This window comes from Ochotona princeps, chromosome 24 (genome assembly GCF_030435755.1).
Source record: "Ochotona princeps isolate mOchPri1 chromosome 24, mOchPri1.hap1, whole genome shotgun sequence".
In the NCBI taxonomy this organism is placed as follows: Eukaryota; Metazoa; Chordata; class Mammalia; order Lagomorpha; family Ochotonidae; genus Ochotona; species Ochotona princeps.
The window spans coordinates 8554366-8575926 of record NC_080855.1 but is presented as its reverse complement, the minus strand read 5'-3'; the positions used below and the strand labels follow the sequence as shown (position 1 = coordinate 8575926).

The window sequence follows — 21561 nt, the reverse complement described above, 5'->3', positions numbered from 1 at the left end:
TACCAGCCCGGGCGTTCCCTCAAGTCCCCCGGCCACGAGCGGAAGGAACGCGCAGGCGCGCGCAGAGCACGGCTCGGAGAGGCGGGGCCTGGGAACCTCGGAGCCAATCGCAGCCTGCCAGAGACGAGCGGGGCGGGAGCAAGGAGCAGCCGAGATCTCGCGATGCTAGGTAAGGTATAAAGGCTGCGGCTTGCTTCTGGCCTGTCTTCTTTTTCTCCGGGAGAACACGTGAGTGTCCGTGCCGGATGGCGGCGCGCAGCGCGGCGGGGACGGTCGGCGGCCATCGGCCTCTGGCGCCCGCGCTTCCCGCCCGGGGCCGCTGCGCGGCGGACGCGGGGCCTGACGGGCCGGCGACTTTGTTTTCCGCAGCAAATGGCGGATGACGCCGGTGCAGCAGGAGGCCCGGGAGGCCCGGGGGGCCCCGGCATGGGAGGCCGAGGCGGCTTCCGCGGCGGCTTCGGCAGCGGGCTGCGCGGTCGCGGGCGCGGCCGGGGACGTGGGCGCGGCCGGGGTCGGGGAGCGCGCGGCGGCAAGGCCGAGGACAAGGAGGTAGGTGGGCGCGGGCGGGACGCGGGCGGGACGCGGGGAGGCGCGGGGCGGTGGGCGCGGGCGGGACGCGGGGAGGCGCGGGGCGGTGGGCGCGGAGACACCCGGGCTCCCCGCGCCGCCCCCACTCGCTCGCTCGCTCTCTAGTGGATCCCCGTCACCAAGCTGGGCCGCCTGGTGAAGGACATGAAGATCAAGTCCCTGGAGGAGATCTACCTGTTCTCGCTGCCCATCAAGGTACGGGGCCCCGTGCGAGGGAGCGCGCCGCGCCCCGGCCCGCGTGACGCCCCCGCCTTCCGCCCTAGGAGTCGGAGATCATCGACTTCTTCCTGGGCGCGTCCCTCAAGGACGAGGTGCTGAAGATCATGCCGGTGCAGAAGCAGACGCGCGCCGGCCAGCGCACCCGCTTCAAGGTACCGCCCGCGCGCCGCGCTCTCCCAGCTCTGCACGGCCGCGCCGCCCACCCCCGTGCGGCCTTCGTAAAGGGGAGAGAGAGCCAGGCGGCCCCGGGGCCTGGGACTGGCCCCGCCGTGGCCCCTCCCGACCCGGGGGCGCGACAGACGCGGGGCGGGGTGCTGCGAGGGCCTCCCTCCCTGACACGCGCTCCCGCAGGCCTTCGTCGCCATTGGGGACTACAACGGCCACGTGGGCCTGGGCGTCAAGTGCTCCAAGGAGGTGGCCACGGCCATCCGGGGCGCCATCATCCTCGCCAAGCTGTCCATCGTGCCGGTGCGCCGAGGCTACTGGGGCAACAAGATCGGTAAGCCCCACACAGTGCCCTGCAAGGTGACGGGGCGCTGCGGCTCCGTCCTAGTGCGGCTCATCCCCGCGCCCCGTGGCACTGGCATCGTGTCGGCTCCGGTGCCCAAGAAGCTGCTCATGATGGCTGGTATTGATGACTGCTACACCTCGGCCCGCGGCTGCACCGCCACCCTCGGCAACTTCGGTAGGTGGGGCTCAGGTGGGCTGGGAGATGCGCCCGGTCCGGGCAGGCCACCCACCTTCATGTCTTCCAGCCAAGGCCACCTTTGATGCCATCTCCAAGACTTACAGCTACCTGACTCCCGACCTCTGGAAGGAGACGGTGTTCACCAAGTCTCCATACCAGGTACCCGCACTGCCCACCCAGGGGGAGGTGGGCTTTGGGCTGCATCCTGTCCCTGTGGAGCCTACATCCCAATGGCTTCTCCTGGCAGGAATTCACGGACCACCTCGTGAAGACGCACACCCGTGTGTCCGTGCAGAGGACCCAGGCCCCCGCTGTGGCTACCACCTAATTTTGTACACAAGAAAAATAAAGCAATTATTCTGTGTGTGATTCTGTGTGTGTGTCAGTGGGCGGGGCAGTGACCGACACAGAGGTCCGTGTGAAATCACTTTATTGAGGTTCTGTGGAGGCCATGCTGGCGCCTTCAGGCCGCAGCCGCCTCCTTGGCTGCCTTCCTCTCTGCCAGCATGCGTTGCTTCTGCTTGGCCAGGCACTTGCGGGCCGAGTAGTGGGCGCCCAGGTCGTAGTCTGTAAGAAGGGGGTGTCAGGCAGCGCCGCACTGCCCGCAGCCCCCCACCCGGGCCGGCCTGACTCACAGCGGTCCTGGAAGGCCTTGGACACGGCGGCGAACTGCTGCAGCTCCCGCGCACAGAGCTGCCGGTAGCTCTCGCCCTCGCGCTGCTGGCACGCCTTGAGCCGCTCCTGCACGATGTTGACGATCTCCTGGTCCACTTTGCTGCAACCGAGGGCGCACTGCCTGAGCCGCCGCCCGACCTGCCAGTCCCGCCCGCCCCCCGCTCAGTCCCGCCCGCCCCGACCTACTAGTCCCGCCGCCACTGCATCTCGGCCTCGAAAAGGCACGGGACGTCGCTGTCGGCGCACTCGGTGATGTCGGGCACGCGGCGGTACTGCCGGTGGTAGTAGTGGTACTTGTTCTTGGCTCGCTGCTGCTCAATGAAGTCTGCCCAGAGGGACCCCGGGATGCGCGGCGGCTTTCACAACTGCGGCTCTGGCCGTGCCCCCAATGCCCCCCAGGGCCCCGGCTGCTCGGCCGTGCCCCCCCAATGCCCCCCAGGGCCCCGGCTGCTCGGCCGTGCCCCCCAATGTCCCCCAGAGCCCCGGCTGCTCTGCCGTGCCCCCCAATGTCCCCCCGCTGCTCGGCCGGGCCCCCCAATGCCCCCCAGGGCCCCGGCTGCTCGACCGTGCCCCCCAATGTCCCCCCGCTGCTCGGCCGTGCCCCCAATGCCCCCCAGGGCCCCGGCTGCTCGGCCGTGCCCCCCAATGTCCCCCAGAGCCCCCCGGCTGCTCGGCCGTGCCCCCCAATGTCCCCCCGCTGCTCGGCCGGGCCCCCCAATGCCCCCCAGGGCCCCGGCTGCTCGGCCGTGCCCCCCAATGCCCCCCAGGGCCCCGGCTGCTCGGCCGTGCCCCCCAATGTCCCTCAGGGCCCCCCGGCTGCTCCGCCGTGCCCCCAATGCCCCCCAGGGCCCCGGCTGCTCGGCAATGCCCCCCAATGTCCCCCCGCTGCTCGGCCGTGCCCCCCAATGCCCCCCCGCTGCTCGGCCATGCCCCCCAATGCCCCTCAATGTCCCCCCGCTGCTCGGCCGTGCCCCCCAATGCCCCCCGGCTGCTCGGCCGTGCTGCCCCCCAGGGCCCCCCGGCTGCTCGGCCGTGCCCCCAATGCCCCCCAGGGCCCCCCGGCTGCTCGGCCGTGCACTCCCAGGGCCCCCGGCCGTGCCCCTCAAGGGACCCCGGGCGCGAGGGGGCGCCCCGTACCTCTCGCCAGGGTCACTGGCCTGTCCACCAGGAGGTCGAAGGCCTTCGTCAGGTAGGTGATGGGGTTGGGCAAGGAGGTCTGTGGCGAGGGCGCCGGAGTGCGGCTCGGGGGCTCGGGGTACACGTCCTTGTCCCAGCTGTCCGGCATGGCGGCGGCCGCTCCTCCTGCCCACTGCGGAGGACGCGCTAGGCAGCTGCGCCTGCGCGCTGGCGGCCGCAAAGCCACCTGGGACTTGGAGTTCGCCAGCCGAGCTCCTGCGCATGCTCGGAAACGTCCCCCTACGGGGCGCCTTCGCGTGGGTTCTCGGTGTCATTGCAGGCGCACACCCGACCCCGGCCTGGGTGCTGCTGGTCCTGGTGTTTCTCAGTGTCACTGCCCCCACCGGGGCCGGCAGGGACCAGCATGGGTCAGGGCGCGGGGCTTGTCCTCAGGACATGCCCATAAGGGAGAAACGGGGTGGGGCTCCGCGGGTAGAATTCTCTGTCACCAGCTGTTTGCTGGCCCAGACTGGCGCATGTCCTGGATGACCACGGTGCTTGTTGGTCCCCTGCTGCCCAAAGGTTGGGACCAGCAACAAGAGCACTGAGCTATAAACTAGGAACCTGAAGAACCTAGACTGGGTGCAGCCAGGGTCTGAGATGCTGGCACTGCATGGCAGCGCTGGTTCAAGTCCTGGGTGCGCCACCTGAGATCCAGCTCCCTTCAAATGCATCTGGGCAGGCAACGGAGGATGGTCCAAGTCTTTGCGTTCCTGCTACCCACCCATGTGGGAGCTACTTAAGAAAAAAAAATCCAGGGCCCAGCGTGATAGCATAGTGGTTAAAGTCCTCGCCTTGCACGCACCAGGATCCCATATGGGCGCCGGTTCTAATCCCAGCAGCTCCACTTCCCATCCAGCTCCCTGCTTGTGGCCTGGGAAAGCAGTTGAAGACGACCCAAGGCCTGAGGCCCTGCACCTGCGTGGGAAACCCAGAAGAGCTCCTGGCTCCTGGCTTCAGATTGGCATAGCACCAGCCATTGCGGTCACTTGGGGAGTGAATCATCTGATGGAAGATCTTTCTCTCTGTTTTTCCTCCTCTCTGTATATCTGACATTGTAATAACAAATAAAGTATTTTTTAAAAAATCCCGGCAGCCCCGCTTCCCATCCAGCTCCCTGCTTGTGGCCTGGGAAAGCAGTCGAGGACGGCCCAAAGCTTTGGGACCCTGCACCATGTGAGAGAACAGGAAGAGGCTCCTGGCCTCTGGCTTTGGACCGGCTCAACTCCAGCCATTGAGGCTCACTTGGGGACTGAATCATCAGACGGAATATCTTCCTCTCTGTGTCTCCTCCTCTCTGTATATCTGACTTAACACTATAAATAAACTTTAAAAAAAATACTAATGAAAGTGTGAATTCTCACAGTGGCATCCCAATATGGAATCCAGGCACCCCCAATGGTGGGTTAACATGCTGCACCCCAGTGCTGTCCCTACGGGTCCAGATCTTAAAAGCTACCCCCCCCCGTGAACCTTGGGGCGCTGGGTCATCCTTCTTGCTTCCCCTCAGTGGAGGACATGACCCCCCACTATGCAGACTGACAGAACCCTGTGGTCAGGACCCTGTGTCCCCTAGCACACGGAGTTGTTCTCCTGGGAGAGGGCTGTGCATATGAAGGCGGGCCAGGTGCCCCTCCCCCGCCGTCCGCTCCTGGCACAGAGGCTGAGCTGCTGTGGCAGATGACCCACACTCCTGCCAGGTGCTAAATCCGGGAGCTGCCTGCCCGTGTCCCGGCCTCGCCACTTGCCCTCCAGCGTCTGGCGGGGAGGCCCCTCCTGACTCAGGGGTCTGCAGCCATGGTCAGTGGGACCAGGGTCACAGCCATGGGATGTGTGTGGGCTGAGCTGGAGCCAGGGTGGGGGGATGGCCTTTCACAGTGCGGGGAGACGGGCGGCAGACAGACTCTGGCCTCTCCCCACAAGAGCAGTTCTTAGGGCTGGGAAGGTTGGGGAGGTCAGAGGAGGCAGTAGGGGTGCAGGGCTGGTCAGGTGGGGTGGACAGGATGAGGAGCTGGGCAGGCACACCTGCCACCGGGCCCTCCTGCCCGAGGGGGCTTCCCTGCCGAGCCCTGCAGGCGAGCCCACTGAGGTGGGAGGCCACCTGAGGACAGCCCGGAGGCCCAAGGGCCGGCTGGCCTCCCTCTGGGGTCTGGCCCACCTCTGGCCCAGCAGGCTCTGGGCTCATCCTGACACATTTTGCCCTCTCTCCCTTCTGCCTGCAGTCCCACCGGAAGTTCTCAGCTCCTCGGCACGGACACCTGGGCTTTCTGCCCCACAAGAGGAGCCGCAGACACCGGGGCAAGGTGAAGACGTGGCCGCGGGATGACCCCAGCCAGCCTGTGCACCTCACGGCCTTCCTGGGATATAAGGCAGGCATGACGCACACACTGCGGGAGGTGCACCGCCCAGGGCTCAGTGAGTCACTGTCAGGGTGTGGGAGAGGCCAGGGCGGCCGGGGACCTCAAGTCACGCTCAGCGTTCAGGAAGGGCCAGCCGACAAAGAGGACAAGACCCTGGCCCAGGGATTCCCAGTCAGGGCAGTGGTGCCAGCTGGCCCCTGAGCTGCGGGCGTGCTGCCTCAGCAGGAAGCTGCAGATCAAATGCCCTCCTGTGTGGCCACCTGCTCCCTGGCCCTTTGCTTGGAGTCAGTCGTGGACTACCCTGGGAGAGGTGGCTCACTTGACTTGCTTAAATGGCTGCAATGGCCAGGCCTGGGCCAGGAGCCAGAAGCCAGGAACTGCACGCTGGTCTCCAGCACTTGGGCCATTCCCAGCGCATTAGCGGGGACCTGGATTGAAAGTGGAGCCCTGCACTGTGGGGCACTGGTGCCACTGCCAAGCTGCTTTCCAAGCCGCCCAAGCAGTAACAACCACAAAATCGTGCTTTTGGAGGTAACAGCGGGTCTTTCTAGAATTGCTAGGCATAGGTCTGTGATGATTCGGTCAGTGCGCCACGGGGCTCCGGTAGAAGAGGGACAGCCCCTGGCAATGGGCCACACGGCTCACCCTCCCCTCTTGCGCCCCTCGGGGACCCCACCTAGAAATCTCCAAGCGGGAGGAGGTGGAGGCGGTGACCATCGTGGAGACGCCACCGCTGGTGGTGGTGGGCGTGGTGGGCTATGTGGCCACGCCTCGCGGCCTGCGCAGCTTCAAGACCGTCTTCGCCCAGCATCTCAGCGATGAATGCCGCCGCCGCTTCTACAAGGACTGGTGAGGGCCTCCCTTGGCCAGCAGGGCAGGGGTGACCAAGGCCGCGAGGATGGGGTGGTGGCCTGGGGGAAAGGGCAAGGACCGGACCCTGAGTGGGAGGTCAGGAGGGCTGTGTGTGGGCGCACGAGCCTCCACAGGAGTGACCCCCGCCCCTTCTGCGCAGAATCGGGAAGTCCAGCCAGGGTACGTCCAAGGCTGCCCTAAGGTGGGGTCAGCGGAGGCTGGCCTCAGGTGTCGGACTCCAGGGCTGGCCCACATCCCCTTATGCAAGCTCCCACACACCCTGGGGTCCCAGCAGCCAGGGAGGGAGCCCGCTCTGCAGGGGTATTTCCAGGCAGGGCTCAGCACCAGGGGTGCCCACTGCTGGCTGCCGGCACAGCTCCCCAGTCCCCGAGCTCCCCCTGTGTGGCTCAGGCACAGGAGCAGGAAGAAGGCTTTCACCAAGGCTTGTAAGAGGTGGCGTGATGCCGACGGCAAGCGACAGCTCCAGAAGGACTTCGCCGCCATGAAGAAGTACTGCAAGGTTATCCGGGTCATCGTCCACACCCAGGTCGGCGCACCCTCCCCGCCACCGCCTCCGCAAAACAGGCCCAGCCTAAAAATAGCACACACTCCTGACAGGTGCAGGGGCCCGAAGGGCTGGCCAGGAGGCTTCGTTGGGCACAGGCGTGGGACGACCAGTGTCAGGGCCCTCCTAGGGCTCCAGGGCAGTGGGGCATCTGCTTGGGATGGCCCGATGGGCCGGGGGCTCCCGCCCAGCATCTAGTGCAAGGCTCATGCTGCTCAGCTGCATGTGTGTGAATCCACCATTATCCCTGGGGGCTCAAGCAGATGTGGGGTGACAGGCGCCCAGCAGCATCTGGACACCCTGCTGACAAGGAAAAGCCTCTTGGTTGTCCCCTCCCCACCTCGAGCTGCCACTGGGGCCTGCCCATCACCCTGAGCAGACGGGTAGACCACAGGCCATGGGCGCTGTGAACACACACTGAGCCATTTGCCCCGCTCCCTCCTTGTCCAGCTCTGCTCATTCCCGTCCACCTCCGCTCACCCCGTCCACCTCCGCTCACCCCCTCCAGCTCTGCCTGGCCACATTAGTTTCTCCTATTCCTGCATGCGGCCCTCCCACCCCCCAGGCTTTGCCCAGGGACCCTTCCCTCCTCTGTCCCCCATTCCAGTGCGGACTCCCTAACGCTCGGGTGCCTTGAGAGTCCCACATGTGGCCCTCACGCGCCAGGCACATTCCACAGATGAAGCTGCTGCCCTTCCGCCAGAAGAAAGCCCACATCATGGAGATCCAGCTGAACGGTGGCACAGTGGCTGAGAAGGTGGCCTGGGCCCAGGCTCGGCTGGAGAAGCAGGTGCCGGTCCACAGCGTCTTCAGCCACAGTGAGGTCATTGATGTCATCGCCGTCACCAAGGGCCGGGGGTTCAAAGGTGGGAACCAACGGGGTGGTGTGGGGGCCTGCAGGGTGGGGGTGTGGGGCCTGCAGGGGTGGGGTGGGGGGTCAAAGGGGAGTTGGCAGTGTGTGGGCAGGGGCAGCTGGAACAGTGTCTCAGCCCCCAACACCTTCCCCTACAGGGGTCACGAGCCGCTGGCACACCAAGAAGCTACCGCGCAAGACCCACAAGGGCCTGCGCAAGGTGGCTTGCATCGGTGCCTGGCACCCCGCCCGTGTAGGCTGCTCCATCGCCCGGGCTGGGCAGAAGGGCTACCACCACCGGACAGAGCTCAACAAGAAGGTGTGCTCCAGCCCTCAGGCCCCAGGGAGGAGTGTGTGTGTGTGCAGGCTCTGGATGCCCCCCGAGACGTCGGGGTGTGTGTGTGTGTGTGTGTGTGTGCAGGCTCTGGATGCCCCCAGGACGTCGGTGTGTGTGTGTGTGTGTGTGTGTGTGTGCAGGCTCTGGATGCCCCCAGGACGTCGGTGTGTGTGTGTGTGTGTGTGTGTGTGCAGGCTCTGGATGCCCCCAGGACGTCGGTGTGTGTGTGTGTGTGTGTGTGTGTGCAGGCTCTGGATGCCCCCAGGACGTCGGTGTGTGTGTGTGTGTGTGTGTGTGTGTGTGTGTGTGCAGGCTCTGGATGCCCCCAGGACGTCGGTGTGTGTGTGTGTGTGTGTGTGTGTGTGCAGGCTCTGGATGCCCCCAGGACGTCGGGGTGTGTGTGTGTGTGTGTGTGCAGGCTCTGGATGCCCCCGGGACGTGAGCCAGCCCCAGGAGCTGACCGCCTGGCCGCTCTTCCCTGCACAGATCTACCGCATTGGCCGGGGGCTGCATGTACAGGATGGGAAGATGGTTAGAAACAACGCGTCCACCAGCTATGACGTGACAGACAAGTGCATCACACCACTGGTAAGGCAGCAGCCAGGCTGGCCCGGCCCTACACTGTGGGGCCCACAGCGGACGCCGTCCACCCATGCAGGCCAAACGCCCGAAGCCCTCTGGACGCTGCGATCAAGGGGATGTGGGGCGAGCCCTGTGCCTATGGCGGCCCCTGACCTGTGCCTTTGCCGGCCACCCTCTGCCCAGGGCGGCTTTCCTCACTACGGGGAGGTTAACAACGACTTCGTGATGCTGAAGGGCTGCATTGCGGGCACCAAGAAGCGGGTCATCACGCTGAGGAAGGTCAGGGCGCGGGGGACGCCGCCTTCCGCGGGGCTGCGGGTTGGCAGGGGCCAGGCGGGAGGTGACCGGACTCTCCTCGGCCCCCAGTCCCTCCTGGTGCACCACAGCCGCAGGGCCCTGGAGAGCGTTGAGCTCAAGTTCATCGACACCACCTCCAAGTTCGGGCACGGCCGCTTCCAGACGGCCCAGGAGAAGAGGGCCTTCATGGTGAGCCGGCCGTCCCCCCGCACCGCGGGCCCGCAGCGTCCAGTCGGCGCCGCGGGTGACGCCCTGCTGTCCCCGCCAGGGCCCCCAGAAGAAGCACCTGGAGGAGAAGCCGGAGGCCGCGGGAGACCTGTAGGCGGCGGGACACGGAGCCCAGCGCGCTGCCCCATCCGTCCAATAAAAGCCGGACACAGCCGTCCTAGTCTCGCACCCTGCGCCGGACACCGGGGGCGGGGCGGGGCTGCGGGGGCGGGGCCGCGAGAAGGCGGCTCGGGAGTGGTCCTTGTTCGGTGGGCGGGGCTTGCTGGGGAGACGTGATAGGGTGGTTCCTTTGGGGGCGGGGCCGCGAGAGGCTGACGCTAAAATGCGTCCCGTGGGAGGGGGTTTGTCCTCGGCGATGATTGGCCAATGTGGGGAGGAGTCGCTGCTGATTGGTCCCGCCCCGGCCCTTAAGCGGCTGCGCGGCGGCGAGCGCGGCGGCCGGCGGCGCCATGGCGTTCTGCAGCTTCTTTGGCGGCGAGGTCTTCCAGAACCACTTTGAGCCAGGTTTGGCCGGCAGCGGCTTCCGGGGGCTGCGGCGCTGGGTAGCCTTGGGGCTTGGCAGGGCGCGATGGGCCGGCCGGGCGGGGGCGGGTGCGCGGCCCGCGTCGCTTTGCCCGCTCAGGGCTCGGGGTCCCGGGACCGCTCACCGGAGCCGCCGCCGGCCCCTGGCCCTGGCCGGTGATCGTAGGGCCTGGGGCGGCTGGGGAGCCTGGGGCACCTCGGCAGGGCCTCTGGCCAGGGCATGGCTGGCCCCCCGGCCCTGGCCAGAGGCCCTGCCGAGGTGCCCGCTGTGGTTGACATATGTCCAAGGCTGGGCTCCCCTGTGAGCAGTGGGCGCTCCCCTGGGGCTGGGCGGGGGTGGAAGGAAACAGACTGCTGGACATCACCTCGCCCCGTCCTCGGACCCCTGGCCTGGGTCCCCGGTGGTCAAACAGCGCTGCCAATGTGAGACCCCATTCTCACTGCCCTGGACAGCTGCTGGCGCCTGTCGGCTTAAAGGCAGGGGCGGTGGGAGAGGGTGGACCCCGTCCTGTCCAGTTCCTGTTCTGGGTTCTGGCACGTCTTTGCGACCTCGCCCCCTCGGGGAAGCAGGGGTGCCGTGCAGTCCTGGAGAGCTCCACTGGCCAGAGGCTGCAGCAGCTGCTGACCCCGGTGCTTGGCTGCCAGGCGTCTACGTGTGCACCAAGTGCGGTTATGAGCTCTTCTCCAGTCGCTCCAAGTACGCTCACTCGTCCCCGTGGCCTGCGTTCACCGAGACCATTCATGCCGACAGTGTGACCAAGTGTCCCGAGGACAACCGGCCTGGAGCGCTCAAGGTGCTGCGCGAGTGAGCTTGCCACTCCAAGTCTGGTCCAGTCTGCTCAGGCCTCAGCCGGGGAGTGGCCACCAGATGGTTTTTATTTTAATTTTTGAAGAAGATTTATCTGAAAGGCAGTTAGAGATTGTTCACCTGCTGGTTGACTTTCCAGATGGCCGCAACAGCAGGGGCTGTGCTAGGCCCAAGCCAGGAGTCAGGAGCTTCCTCCAGGTCTCCCACACGGGTGCAGGGTCCCAAGGCTTTGGGCCGTCCTCAACTGCTTTCCCAGGCCACAAGAAGGGAGCTGGATGGGAAGTGGAGCTGCTGGGATTAGAACCGGCTCCCATATGGGGTGCTGACATCACAGGTGGTGGCTTATCATGCTGTGCCACACCTTGGTTCCTTGGAGAGGTCTAGGGTTCTCAGGGGGACACGGGGAGCAGGGCTGCCATTCCCAATGCCTAGTGTCCAGGCCGCCGGCCCCTCGGGTTCCCAGGCTGCTGGGGCAGTCCGGCAGTCATCCGGCAGTTGCTGTGGCTGCTCCAGGGGGTGACCTTGTCTTCCCAGGTGTCTTGTGGCAAGTGTGGCCACCGGCTCGGCCACGAGTTCCTCAATGATGGCCCGAAGCCAGGGCAGTCACGCTTCTGAATCTTCAGCAACACACTCAAGTTTGTCCCTAAAGGTGAGGGGACCGTCCCAGGCTGGGGGTACTGGGGGAGTGCCCCACAAAGGGTGGTCAGAGGGCGGCTTTGGCAGAGGTCGGGCAGCCCCATCTCGCACTAGAGTCCAAGGCTGGCGTCCCAGCCTCTCTGGGTCTTGTCCTCCCCCTGACCCGGCCCATGAGAGCTATGCCCTCTTGCCCTTGTGCCAGCAGACGGTGAGAGCCCCGTGCGTATGTGGCCACATGGCAGGCATTCTGTGTGGCCGTTGTCCCCCAATGCCTGTCTGCAGACCCCGACGCTGGGGCTCCTTGCACGCCTCTGCTCCCATCCTTGCTGTTGCTTTGCTGTCCCCAGGGCCATTCTCCATGCATTGGGACTGCCGGGGCCTGGTGTCTGCTGCTCCCCGTAGGGCTCAGGGCACAGGGCGAGGGGTCCGGCTCCAGCGATGGTGTCTGCTGTTCCCCGTAGGGCTTGGGGCATGTCCCTACAGGTCCCCCATGATGGGCTTCTCTCCCTCTGTGTTTTCAGGTGGGGACGCTCTTGCTTCCCAGGAACAGTAGATGGTTGTCCACGCTCATTCCTGTGGCCATGCTTGGCTCTCCGACCAGGAGGACCACCTTGGAAAGGTGGCCTGTCTGCCTGGCTGGGCCCGGGGTGTGCACAGCTGTCTCAGGCCCCTCCTGGACCTGCCCAGTGGGGTCCACTCCCCTCACCGCCACTGCCCCTGCCCTGGTCACTGCATGATCTACTCTGGCCAAACGCTTCTAGGCCAGCCAGAGTGGTGATGTTTGTGACCTGTTGGGGGCAGCCCTCAGACCCTCCATGTTTCATCAGCCGTGCAGGCTCCGTGAGCGCTCGGTGAAGCAGCTGTGACTCTTTGTCCAAGCCTGGCACAGCTCGTGCCCACACACCTGTCCCTCCCCAGCACCCAGCCATACGCTCGCGAGCCCTCGCTGCCCAGGATGTGTGTGTGTCCCTGGGTAGAGAGAGTAAAGCAGGTGCAGCTGAGCCACGCAGTGTGTCTGCTCTCTGTACCGTGTCGGGGTGGCCGTGACCTCTGCTGGCGCTGCTGAGGCCGACTCTCCTGGTTTGTGCTGGGTGGAGGGGACACCCCATGAACAGGGTACACGGGGCAGTCACGGCACAGCGTGTGTGTGTTGGGGAGGGAGGGGCTGCCGCTCAGCCCCTGTGGTCAGGCAGGGGGCATGGTGTGCCACCATGGGAGCAGGCATGCCCTGGGGGGTGGGAACACATGTTTTGTGTGCCCACAGGCAGTGCCTACTGCCTGCAGCGGGTCTGTGGGAAATGGCTCTTATGAAATAACCATATATGGATTTGAACAATTCTGCACCAAAATTTCTTTTTATTCCATTTTCTGTGAACTTTTATTAAGGGTTTATTTATTTATTTGAGTCAGATCTGTAGAAAGAGAGATCTTCTGTATGGTGGTCTACTTCCCAGATGTCCAGCTGAAGCCAGGAGCTTCCTCTGTGTCTCCTCTGAGGGTGCCGGGGTACAAACCCCTAGGCCGTGTTCTGTGTCTACCTACACCACCAGCAGGCAGCTGGATTGGAACTCAAACCAGTCTGTAGGGGATACTAGCACCACAGACAGTGGTTTGACGCACTTTGCCACAACACCAGCCCCCCCCTTTTAAAGATTTATTTATTTAAAAATGTATTTATTGCAAAGTCAGATATATATATAGAGAGAGGGAGAGAGAAAGAGAGGAGGAGAGACAGAGAAGAAGATCTTCTGACCAATGGTTCACTCCCCAAGTGACCGCAACAGCTGGTGCTGTGCCAATCCGAAGCCAGGAGCCAGGAGCTCTTCTGGGTCTCCCATGCAGGTGCAGGGTCCCAAGGCTTTGGGCTGTCCTTGACTGCCTTTCCAAGCCACAAGCAGGGAGCTGGATGGGAAGTGGAGCTGCTGGGACCCATATGGAACTGGTACCCATATGGAATCCTGGCGCGTGCAAGGCGAGGACTTTGCTGCTAGGCCACCATGCTGGCTTCCCACCGGCCCCATTTTTAAGGGGAAAAAAAAAAAGTATTGGAAAGGGAGAGGAGGAGAGAGATCTGTAAGCTCACTCCCCAAATGACCAATACCAGGAACCTGGAATTCTATCTGTGTCTCGCGTGTTGGGGCAGGTGTTCAAGGAGCCCGCCTCAGCCTGGCTCCGCCCTGGCCACTGTGGGCATCTGGGGACTGAGCCGTGGCGAGGGACTGCCCTCCTCTCAGATTGGCCTCTTGGAACATCTGGCACTGGGACCTGCAGTCAGCTGGAGTGATGTCAGGATGAGAGGGGGCTGGCACAGATCTGGCGTAGGGGCTGGTGCAGCCCCTTCCTCAGGGCCCACTGGAGCTGGTTGGGTGCAGGCCTCCCAGAGTGCCCCAGTCAGTCTTTGCTCTTCCTCACAGCCCAGGTCTTCCCGTGCCCAGGGGACCTGTGGCTGGTCACCAGCGAGTCCCTTGTGTTGAGGAAGGTGATAAAGGGGCCGTTGCTGTTGGCTTCAGGGGATGGGTCCGCTGGGAATAGAGCTGTGCAGAGGCCCTGGCTCCCAGATGTGGGATTGGCACAGAGGGGCTAGGGCATGTCCTGCTTGGAGGAGGGCTGGACATGGGGGGAGGAGTATGAGAGCCAGCCCCCTTCTCCACCATGGCTGGAGTTCGGAGTTGGGGGGCCAGGGCAGGGTCCTCCCTACTTAGTGCTGGCTCTGGCAGCCTCTGGATCTGGGGACTAGAACCGAGTGTACCTTTTGGGGGTGCTGCTGTTGAGCAGGGTGCCCTGCTCTTTGGGTGCAACTCCCCCCTGGGCCCTCGGGTGCCTCTGCCTCCCAGTGCCGGCTCAGGCTGGCCTACACTCATCGGTTAACGAGTGGTTGCAGGCAGGCCACATGTCCTCAGGGGCATTGCCACTGGAAATGGGGCAGGGGGTTCCACTGGGAGGAGCTCTGCAGGGGCTGTGCCCACCACACATGAGCTGCTGCTGCTCGACACTCCAGGTGGCTGTAGTGGAGCAGACAGGAGTCGGGTTCCAAGGCTGAGCCTTGGCCTTGGCATTCCTGGCACCTCGCCCTGTCCAGTTTGTCCCTGGACATGGCCCAAGAACAGACCAGCCTCCTGCAAACCTGGCTGACCCATCCAGGCTGTGTCCCCAGGCTCAGGGCCACAGCTGGGTCAGTGGGCAGATGCTGGGGATGGTGAGGCAGGTGGGAGTTGTCTGCATCCCTCTGAGGGCCCCATGCGCATGTGCACATTCTGTCCTGGGAGTGAGTGTCGGGGCTGGCTGGTCTGGAGGGGCCTGGCTGGCAGGGGCTGGACGGAGGACAGGGTGGTGTTTCTAGCTCTAGTGCCCCGGCTCGCTCCCCTCCCAGGGGCTTAGCACCTGCAACCACTATGAGAACACAGCCTGTCCTCTCCCAGCTGTGTCAGGTGCTTCCCTGGGGACCAAGGGCTGTGTTCTGGGAGCTCTGGGTAAGCTGCCAACAGACCACCTGGCCACTGTCTCAGGGCAGTGGGCAGCAAATATTTGCAGAATGAATGAGCAAACTAAAGTGCTCACCTGAGTACACCCATGCCTCTGGCTGGTTCCCAACCCTCCCGGGAGGGTCAGCAAGGGGTCCCCACCCCAGGCTAGGCAGTGGTTAGGAAGTCCAAACCCTCCAGCGCTCACAGCCCTGCTCACACCTGCCAGCAGGGGGCGCCCTGGCCTTGTGCGGCAGAGCGCAGGCTCCTGGGACAGGAGGCCGGTCACACTGAGGGCTCCTGGGCGTGCGGGTGGGGGAGATGTCCCTTAGGGGTCCTCTTCCTGGGAGGGAGCCGCATCCTTTTTGTATAGGGGCAAAGCTGGCATCCCAAGTGGAAAAACCACACAAATCAAGGCCAGCTGGGTGTGGCCACGGTGCCCTCCCACCACTCCCTTTGCAGGCTACAGGAATAGGTGTGGAGGTGTGCTGTGCAAAGCACAAGTTCCTGAGCCCCTGTGTGTGGGGGCTCCCTGGCAGCCCAGGCAAGGGGCAGAGTGGTGGTGGTGTAGTAAGGCCATGGGTCGCAGTGGGGACCATGGCTGGCACTGCCCCTGCTCTTCTGGAGTTCAAGGGGAGGTCAAGACAGATGTCCATCAAAGCCCTCCACAGGGAGAGCGTCAGTCTGCAAGGGGAGGTGGAGGCGCACACACACAGCCTGGCCAGGGTCCAGGGGGCCGGGCTGGGCCTCCTCCTCCTGTCCCTGGACTCGCTGTACCCTCCTGCTGTGCCGCCTTGTCCCGTCAGTCGTCTCCTGAGGGACAGGCAGCGCCTACGGCTCAGTTACCACTCTGAGCCTCACGGTGCACCTGCTGGCTGTCCACGTGTCTGATGGTTGAGCCAAGGAGGGTGCCTTCTGATGCTGACCAGAGTGGGGTCCAGGACAGCCTGGGCTGTGTGTCAGCCGCAGGCCCCGGGTTCCCATCCGCCCTTCATGCTAGAGCAGGTGGAAGGGAAAGCTCCCAAGTCTCCATGCCGACTCCGGACTCCCCGGGCCCATTCCTCCTTGTGTCCTCGTCAAGTTTTCTGGCTGGTGCAGAGAGGGGGAGCTGAGTAGAAGGAGGCCAGCAGGGGGAGCAGCCTGGCAGAGGCCGGAGGGAAGAACCAGCCAGGCTGGAACAAAGCTGCTGCAAGCTAAACCAGAAGATGAGCTTCCTCTGACCCTGTGAGTGCCAGCACGCCAAACACGATGCCATTCAGAGGCTCTGGGCTGAGGCTTGCTGCGACCTGGCAGGTGCAGCTGTGGACTCTGGGTCCTTGGCTGGGGACCTGCTGGGGCCTCCTCTAGCCAGGTCTGTGGGTCAAGGCCGTCAGCTGTTCCCCAGAGGCGCCCTAGCAGCTGGGAGGGAGTGGCTCCGCTTCTGGCTTGCCTGCCCTCCCCAGGCAGGCTGTGCTGGGAGTTGGGGGCAGGTGACCCAGGCAGGAACCACACTCCAGGAGATGGCCCGCAGGCAGAGCTTCCCTACCTTCATTTCTGTGGGCAGGGTTGCTCTGCCAACGTCTCGGGTGCTGCCAGGTGGGCTAAGTCAAGCAGAACAGTTCGGACAGGTTTGAATTCAGTTCATCCTTGTGTGTCCCAATGCCCAAACCATCCCTCCTCAGCCCTCACCTCCTACTCTCGCTGCAGACCCATGCCCTAGGCTGCGTACTGGCATGACAACCGTTAGTGCAGCTCCCTGCCCCCGCTTCCGGGCCAGGCGCACGAGGCCGCCTGCTTCTTTGGTCCACTGGGCCCAGCCATGCAGCTCTCACCGAGGCCAGCGCACCTGTTGTGGTTCCAGAGGGGCGGGGTTGGTCTTGTGAGTGCGGTGGTGCCCCCCCCAGGGCTCAAGGTTCCCCGTGATGGGGACCAGGTTCCCCGTGGTCACTGCGGCTCCCCGGGCGTTCCAGGTGGGGCCACAGCCCTGGACCGGGCGGAGCGTTCCGGCCCGCCCCGTGCCTAGTCAAGTCTCCACCTGACCCGCTCCCGGGCCTGGACGCCCAGAGACTCCATGGCAGGTAGATGGCGGCCTAGGGCCGGTACCGGGGCCGGCTAGGGCAGGGGACAGTGCTGCGGGTGCTCCACGCGCCGCTCGTGTTCGGCACCTTGGTGCTTGGCGCCTACCACCTCTGTGCCCTCCCGGGCCGCTACCCGCCCTGCACTCGCACACCTGATCCCTCGTCCACCGGCAGCTTGGACGCTCCCGGCCTGGGCGTGAGGAAGGGCGGCACAGTTGCCCCCTCGAGTTCCTGGGCTGCACCCTGATGTCCGCGTGCTGGGCTCCTAGTCCCATTTATTTGACAGGTGCTATGAGCGCAGGCCGTCAGAGCCACCTGCACCCCCAATCTGGGCTGTCACACAGCCACGTGTACCCCCAATCTGGGCTGACACAGGGCCACCTGCACCCCAATCTGGGCTGTCACAGGACCACCTGCACCCCAATCTGGGCTGTCACAGGGCCACCTGCACCCCAATCTGGGCTGTCACAGGGCCACGTGTACCCCCAATCTAGGCTGTCACAGGGCCACCTGCACCCCCAATCTGGGCTGTCACACGGCCACCTGCACCCCAATCTGGGCTGTCACAGGACCACCTGCACCCCAATCTGGGCTGTCACAGGGCCACCTGCACCCCAATCTGGGCTGTCACAGGGCCACATGTACCCCCAATCTGGGCTGTCACAGGGCCACCTGCACCCCTAATCTGGACTGACAGGGCCACATGTACCCCAATCTGGGCTGTCACAGGGCCACATGTACCCCCAATCTGGGCTGTCACAGGGCCACGTGTACCCCCAATCTGGGCTGACACAGGGCCACCTGCTCCCCCAATCTGGACTGACACAGGGCCACATGTACCCCAATCTGGGCTGTCACAGGGCCACATGTGCCCCAATCTGGGCTGACACAGAGCCACCTGCACCCCCAATCTGGGCTGACACAGAGCTACCTGCACCCCAATCTGGGCTGTCACAGGGCCACGTGTACCCCTAATCTGGGCTGTCACAGGGCCACCTGCACCCCCAATCTAGGCTGTCACACGGCCACGTGTACCCCCAATCTGGGCTGTCACAGGGCCACCTGCACCCCAATCTGGGCTGTCACAGGGCCACCTGCACCCCAATCTGGGCTGTCACAGGACCACCTGCACCCCAATCTGGGCTGTCACAGGGCCACCTGCACCCCAATCTGGGCTGTCACAGGGCCACCTGCACCCCAATCTGGGCTGTCACAGGGCCACCTGCACCCCCAATCTGGGCTGTCACACGGCCACCTGCACCCCAATCTGGGCTGTCACAGGGCCACCTGCACCCCAATCTGGGCTGTCACAGGGCCACCTGCACCCCAATCTGGGCTGTCACAGGGCCACCTGCACCCCCAATCTGGGCTGTCACACGGCCACGTGTACCCCTAATCTGGGCTGACACAGGGCCACCTGCACCCCCAATCTGGGCTGTCACAGGGCCACCTGCACCCCAATCTGGGCTGTCACAGGGCCACCTGCTCCCCCAATCTGGACTGACACAGGGCCACATGTACCCCAATCTGGACTGTCACAGGGCCACGTGTACCCCCAATCTGGGCTGACACAGAGCCACCTGCACCCCCAATCTGGGCTGACACAGGGCCACCTGCACCCCCAATCTGGGCTGTCACAGGGCCACGTGTACCCCCAATCTGGGCTGACACAGGGCCACGTGTACCCCCAATCTGGGCTGTCACAGCCACCTACACCCCCAATCTGGGCTGTCACAGGGCCACCTGAGGCGGCGAGGGCAGAATCCTTTCCAGAATTTCCGCAATGTTACCGCAGTTGGGACATGCGGCAGCCCAACAGGGGCACCCCATACCCTGACCTGCTGACATTCGCGCCCTCTTCAGGCGAGTGTGGCACCGCATGCCTCCCTCGGCAGGGGCAGAGGGGAGCCACGCTCCTGTGAGAGAACCTGGGCAGCGGGGAGGGGCGGGGCCTGAGCGTGGGGCGGGGCTAGCCGGGGCGTGGTCTCATCAGGGCGGGGCTCTCCGGGGCGTGGTCTCGCTGGGGCGGGGCCTGGCGCTAACGGTCGCGCGCCGCGGACCCCGGGCTGCCGTGAGGGCCGAGCGCTGAGGAGACCGCGGCGCGGGCGAGCGGCGCCGGAAGCAGGAGTCCCGCCGGAGCCACGGGCCGGGCGCCTCGGTGAGCGGCGGCACTGGCTTCCACCCGGTCCTGGGCCGGGGTTCCGGCCTCGGCGTCCATTTCTTTTTGACTTTGGGAGACGGGGAGTGCGCCCGGGACTCCCCGCGCTGCCCTGCCCCGGGCGCCGCCCGAGGACCGTGGCCGGCCTTCTCGGGGCGGCGGGAGCGCGTGTCCGGTGAGCCGGGCGGACGGCGCTGTGGCGGCGGCGCGGGAAGCGTTCTAGAACGCGTCCTGCGCTGCCAGGCCCGCGGCTCCAGCCGCCAGTTCCCGGCCGAGTGCCTGGGGAGCAGTGCCTGGCGCTCGGCCGCGCGGCCGCGAGCACACGGGTGCGGGGCCCGAGCGCTGGGCTCGGACGGGGCTGGGAGCGCGCGGGGCAGCAGGGCCAGGCCGCCCACCAGGACGCAGCCCCGAACGCTGCGGGTGGAGAAGCAGGCCTCCGCGGGCGTGTCCCACTGCAGACTCCGGATGGCAGAAGTGGAAGAGATTTGGGGTGTTGAGTACTTCACTGAATCAAAGGGATGAAGATGTGGGGCCAGTGCTGTGCCGGAGCAGGTTAAGATGTAAATAAATCTTTCTTTTTTCAAGATTTATTTATTTTTATTGGAAAGTCAGATATAGAGAGGAGGAGAGACAGAGAGCAAGATCTTCTGTCTGATGATTCACTCCCCAAGTGGCTGCGCCGATCCGAAGCCAGGAGCCTCTTCAGGGTCTCCCCTGCCGGTTCAGGAACCCCAGCTTTGGGCCGTCCTCGGCGTAAACTGGGGAGTAAGGATGTGGAGAACTGACTTAGGTGGTAGGTAGCTTGTGTTTACACAAAACCCAGCACCTGAATAATTCATCTTTCTGTAACGCCAGTGTCTGGCTCTTGCTAGCTCTTGATAAATCTTGCTTCAGCACATGGAACAATGAATGAATCTGTCACTATTTGCTAAGTATTTCAGAACGTGAAATTGCACAATAGGGCCCGGCGCCGTGGCCTAGCGGATGAAGTCCTCGCCTTGAACGCGCCAGGATCCCATATGGGCCCGGTTCTAATCCCGGCAGCTCCACTTCCCATCCAGCTCCCTGCTTGTGGCCTGGGAAAGCAGTCGAGGACGGCCCAAAGCCTTGGGACCTGCACCCATATGGGAGACCTGTTGGAAGTTCCTGGCTCCTGGCTCCGGATAGGCACAGCACCAGCCGTTGCGCTCACTTGGGGAGTGAACCATCGGACAGAGGATCTTCCTCTCTGTATATCTGACTTTGTAATAAAAATAAATCTTAAAAAAAAAAAGAAATTGCACAATAAAGCAAAACAACCCAAGGACTGAATGGGAAATTTAGCACTGCTTAATTCCAGAGTTCTGTCCTGGTGCTGAGGGTTTTGAGTGCTGGAGTCGCTGATGTGGACGAAAACAGCTGTTAGCTCATGGATGGACATTACCTACAATTTAAGAAACCACATTTTGGGACCCGGCACGTTAGCATAATGGTTAAGGTCCTTGCTTTGAACGCGCCATCCCATATGGGCGCCGGTTCTAATCCCGGCAGCTCCACTTACCATCTGGCTCCCTGCTTGTGGCCTGGGAAAGCAGTCAGGGACGGCCCACAGCCTTGGGACCCTGCACCCATGTGGGAGACCTGGAGGAGGTTCCTGGATTCTGGCTTTGGTTCAGCAGCTTTGGCCGTTGCAGCCACTTGGGGAGTGAATCATCAGATGGAAGATCTTGCTCTCTGTCTCCTTCTCTCTGTTCATCTGCCTTTCCAATAAAATCAATCTTTAAAAAAATGGAAAAATAAATCACGTTTTTGGCCCAGTGCAGTGGCCTAGCAGCTAAAGTCTTTACCTTGAATATGCTGGGATCCCATATGGGCGCCAGTTCTAATTCCAGTGGCCCTGCTTCCCATCCAGCTCCCTGCTTGTGGCCTGGGACAGCAGTCGAGGACGGCCCACAGCTTTGGGACCCTGCACTCACATGGGAGACCCAGAAGAGGCAGGATCAAGGCTCCTGGCTTCAGATCGGCACAGCTCCTGTTGCGGTCACTTGGGGAGTGAATCAGCGGACGAAAGATCTTTACCCCCCTCTGTATATGACTTTGCAATAAAAATAAATAAATCTTTTTTAAAAAATCACATTTTAAGGATGAGAAGTTAATCTTCAGTAGTGTAAAGACATGACTGCAGATTTTTATCGAATCAAAAATTAATTTTTTAAAGATTTTTTTATTGAAAAGGCAGATCAAATTTATGGAGAAAAGGGGAAACAGAGAGGAAGATCTTCCATTTGATGGTTTACTCCTCCAGTGGCCACAGTGGCCGGAACTGAGCCAAAGCCAGGATTCCAGAGCCTCTTCGGGGTCTCCCACACGGGTGCAGGGTCCCAAGGCTCTGGGCCGTCCTCGACTGCTTTCCCAGGCCACAGGCAGGGAGCTGGATGGGAAGTGGAGCTGCCGGGACACAAACTGCTATCCATATGGGATCTTGGTGCCTGTATCACACCAGGCCACCAAAATTAATTT

At 63.6% G+C, this 21561-nt stretch overlaps 4 protein-coding genes and 1 non-coding gene across 7 annotated transcripts; 4 read left to right on the top strand and 1 right to left on the bottom strand.

The window, feature by feature from the left end:
- Positions 1-346: 346 nt before the first annotated feature.
- RPS2 (ribosomal protein S2) lies at positions 347-1852 on the top strand. Its single transcript, XM_058680452.1, has 6 exons — positions 347-549; positions 694-783; positions 852-959; positions 1159-1492; positions 1563-1654; positions 1743-1852. Exons 1-6 carry the CDS (start codon positions 373-375, stop codon positions 1821-1823), a joined length of 882 nt encoding a protein of 293 aa, XP_058536435.1. The 5' UTR covers positions 347-372; the 3' UTR covers positions 1824-1852.
- On the top strand, positions 978-1108 carry LOC118757826 (small nucleolar RNA SNORA64/SNORA10 family). The gene has a single exon (XR_004995387.2). It is a non-coding gene; the product is annotated as a small nucleolar RNA SNORA64/SNORA10 family (small nucleolar RNA).
- A 72-nt stretch (positions 1853-1924) lies between the features above and the next one.
- Positions 1925-3500, bottom strand: NDUFB10 (NADH:ubiquinone oxidoreductase subunit B10). The gene is made up of 4 exons (XM_004596619.3): positions 3308-3500; positions 2357-2495; positions 2131-2270; positions 1925-2062 (listed from the first exon to the last, which is right to left on the bottom strand). The coding sequence occupies exons 1-4, from the start codon at positions 3453-3455 to the stop codon at positions 1959-1961; spliced, it is 531 nt and encodes a 176-aa protein (XP_004596676.2). The 5' UTR covers positions 3456-3500; the 3' UTR covers positions 1925-1958.
- Positions 3501-5018: 1518 nt separating this feature from the next.
- Positions 5019-9576, top strand: RPL3L (ribosomal protein L3 like). Of its 2 annotated transcripts, XM_004596618.2 has the most exons (10): positions 5019-5146; positions 5569-5761; positions 6387-6555; positions 6970-7105; positions 7803-7989; positions 8135-8295; positions 8800-8901; positions 9079-9174; positions 9262-9381; positions 9461-9576. In XM_004596618.2, the coding sequence occupies exons 1-10, from the start codon at positions 5144-5146 to the stop codon at positions 9512-9514; spliced, it is 1221 nt and encodes a 406-aa protein (XP_004596675.2). In that variant the 5' UTR covers positions 5019-5143; the 3' UTR covers positions 9515-9576. The 2 variants fall into 2 exon arrangements, with proteins under 2 accessions (XP_004596675.2, XP_058536415.1); XM_058680432.1 differs by lacking the exons at positions 5019-5146; positions 5569-5761; positions 6387-6555 and having other exon boundaries at positions 6780-7105; positions 7790-7989.
- A 200-nt stretch (positions 9577-9776) lies between these two features.
- Positions 9777-12378, top strand: MSRB1 (methionine sulfoxide reductase B1). 2 transcript variants are annotated; one of them, XM_012930251.3, is made up of 4 exons: positions 9777-9924; positions 10588-10736; positions 11285-11399; positions 11908-12378. In XM_012930251.3, exons 1-4 carry the CDS (start codon positions 9870-9872, stop codon positions 11937-11939), a joined length of 351 nt encoding a protein of 116 aa, XP_012785705.2. In that variant the 5' UTR covers positions 9777-9869; the 3' UTR covers positions 11940-12378. The 2 variants fall into 2 exon arrangements, with proteins under 2 accessions (XP_012785705.2, XP_058536451.1); XM_058680468.1 differs by lacking the exon at positions 11908-12378 and having other exon boundaries at positions 11285-11515.
- Positions 12379-21561: the final 9183 nt, after the last annotated feature.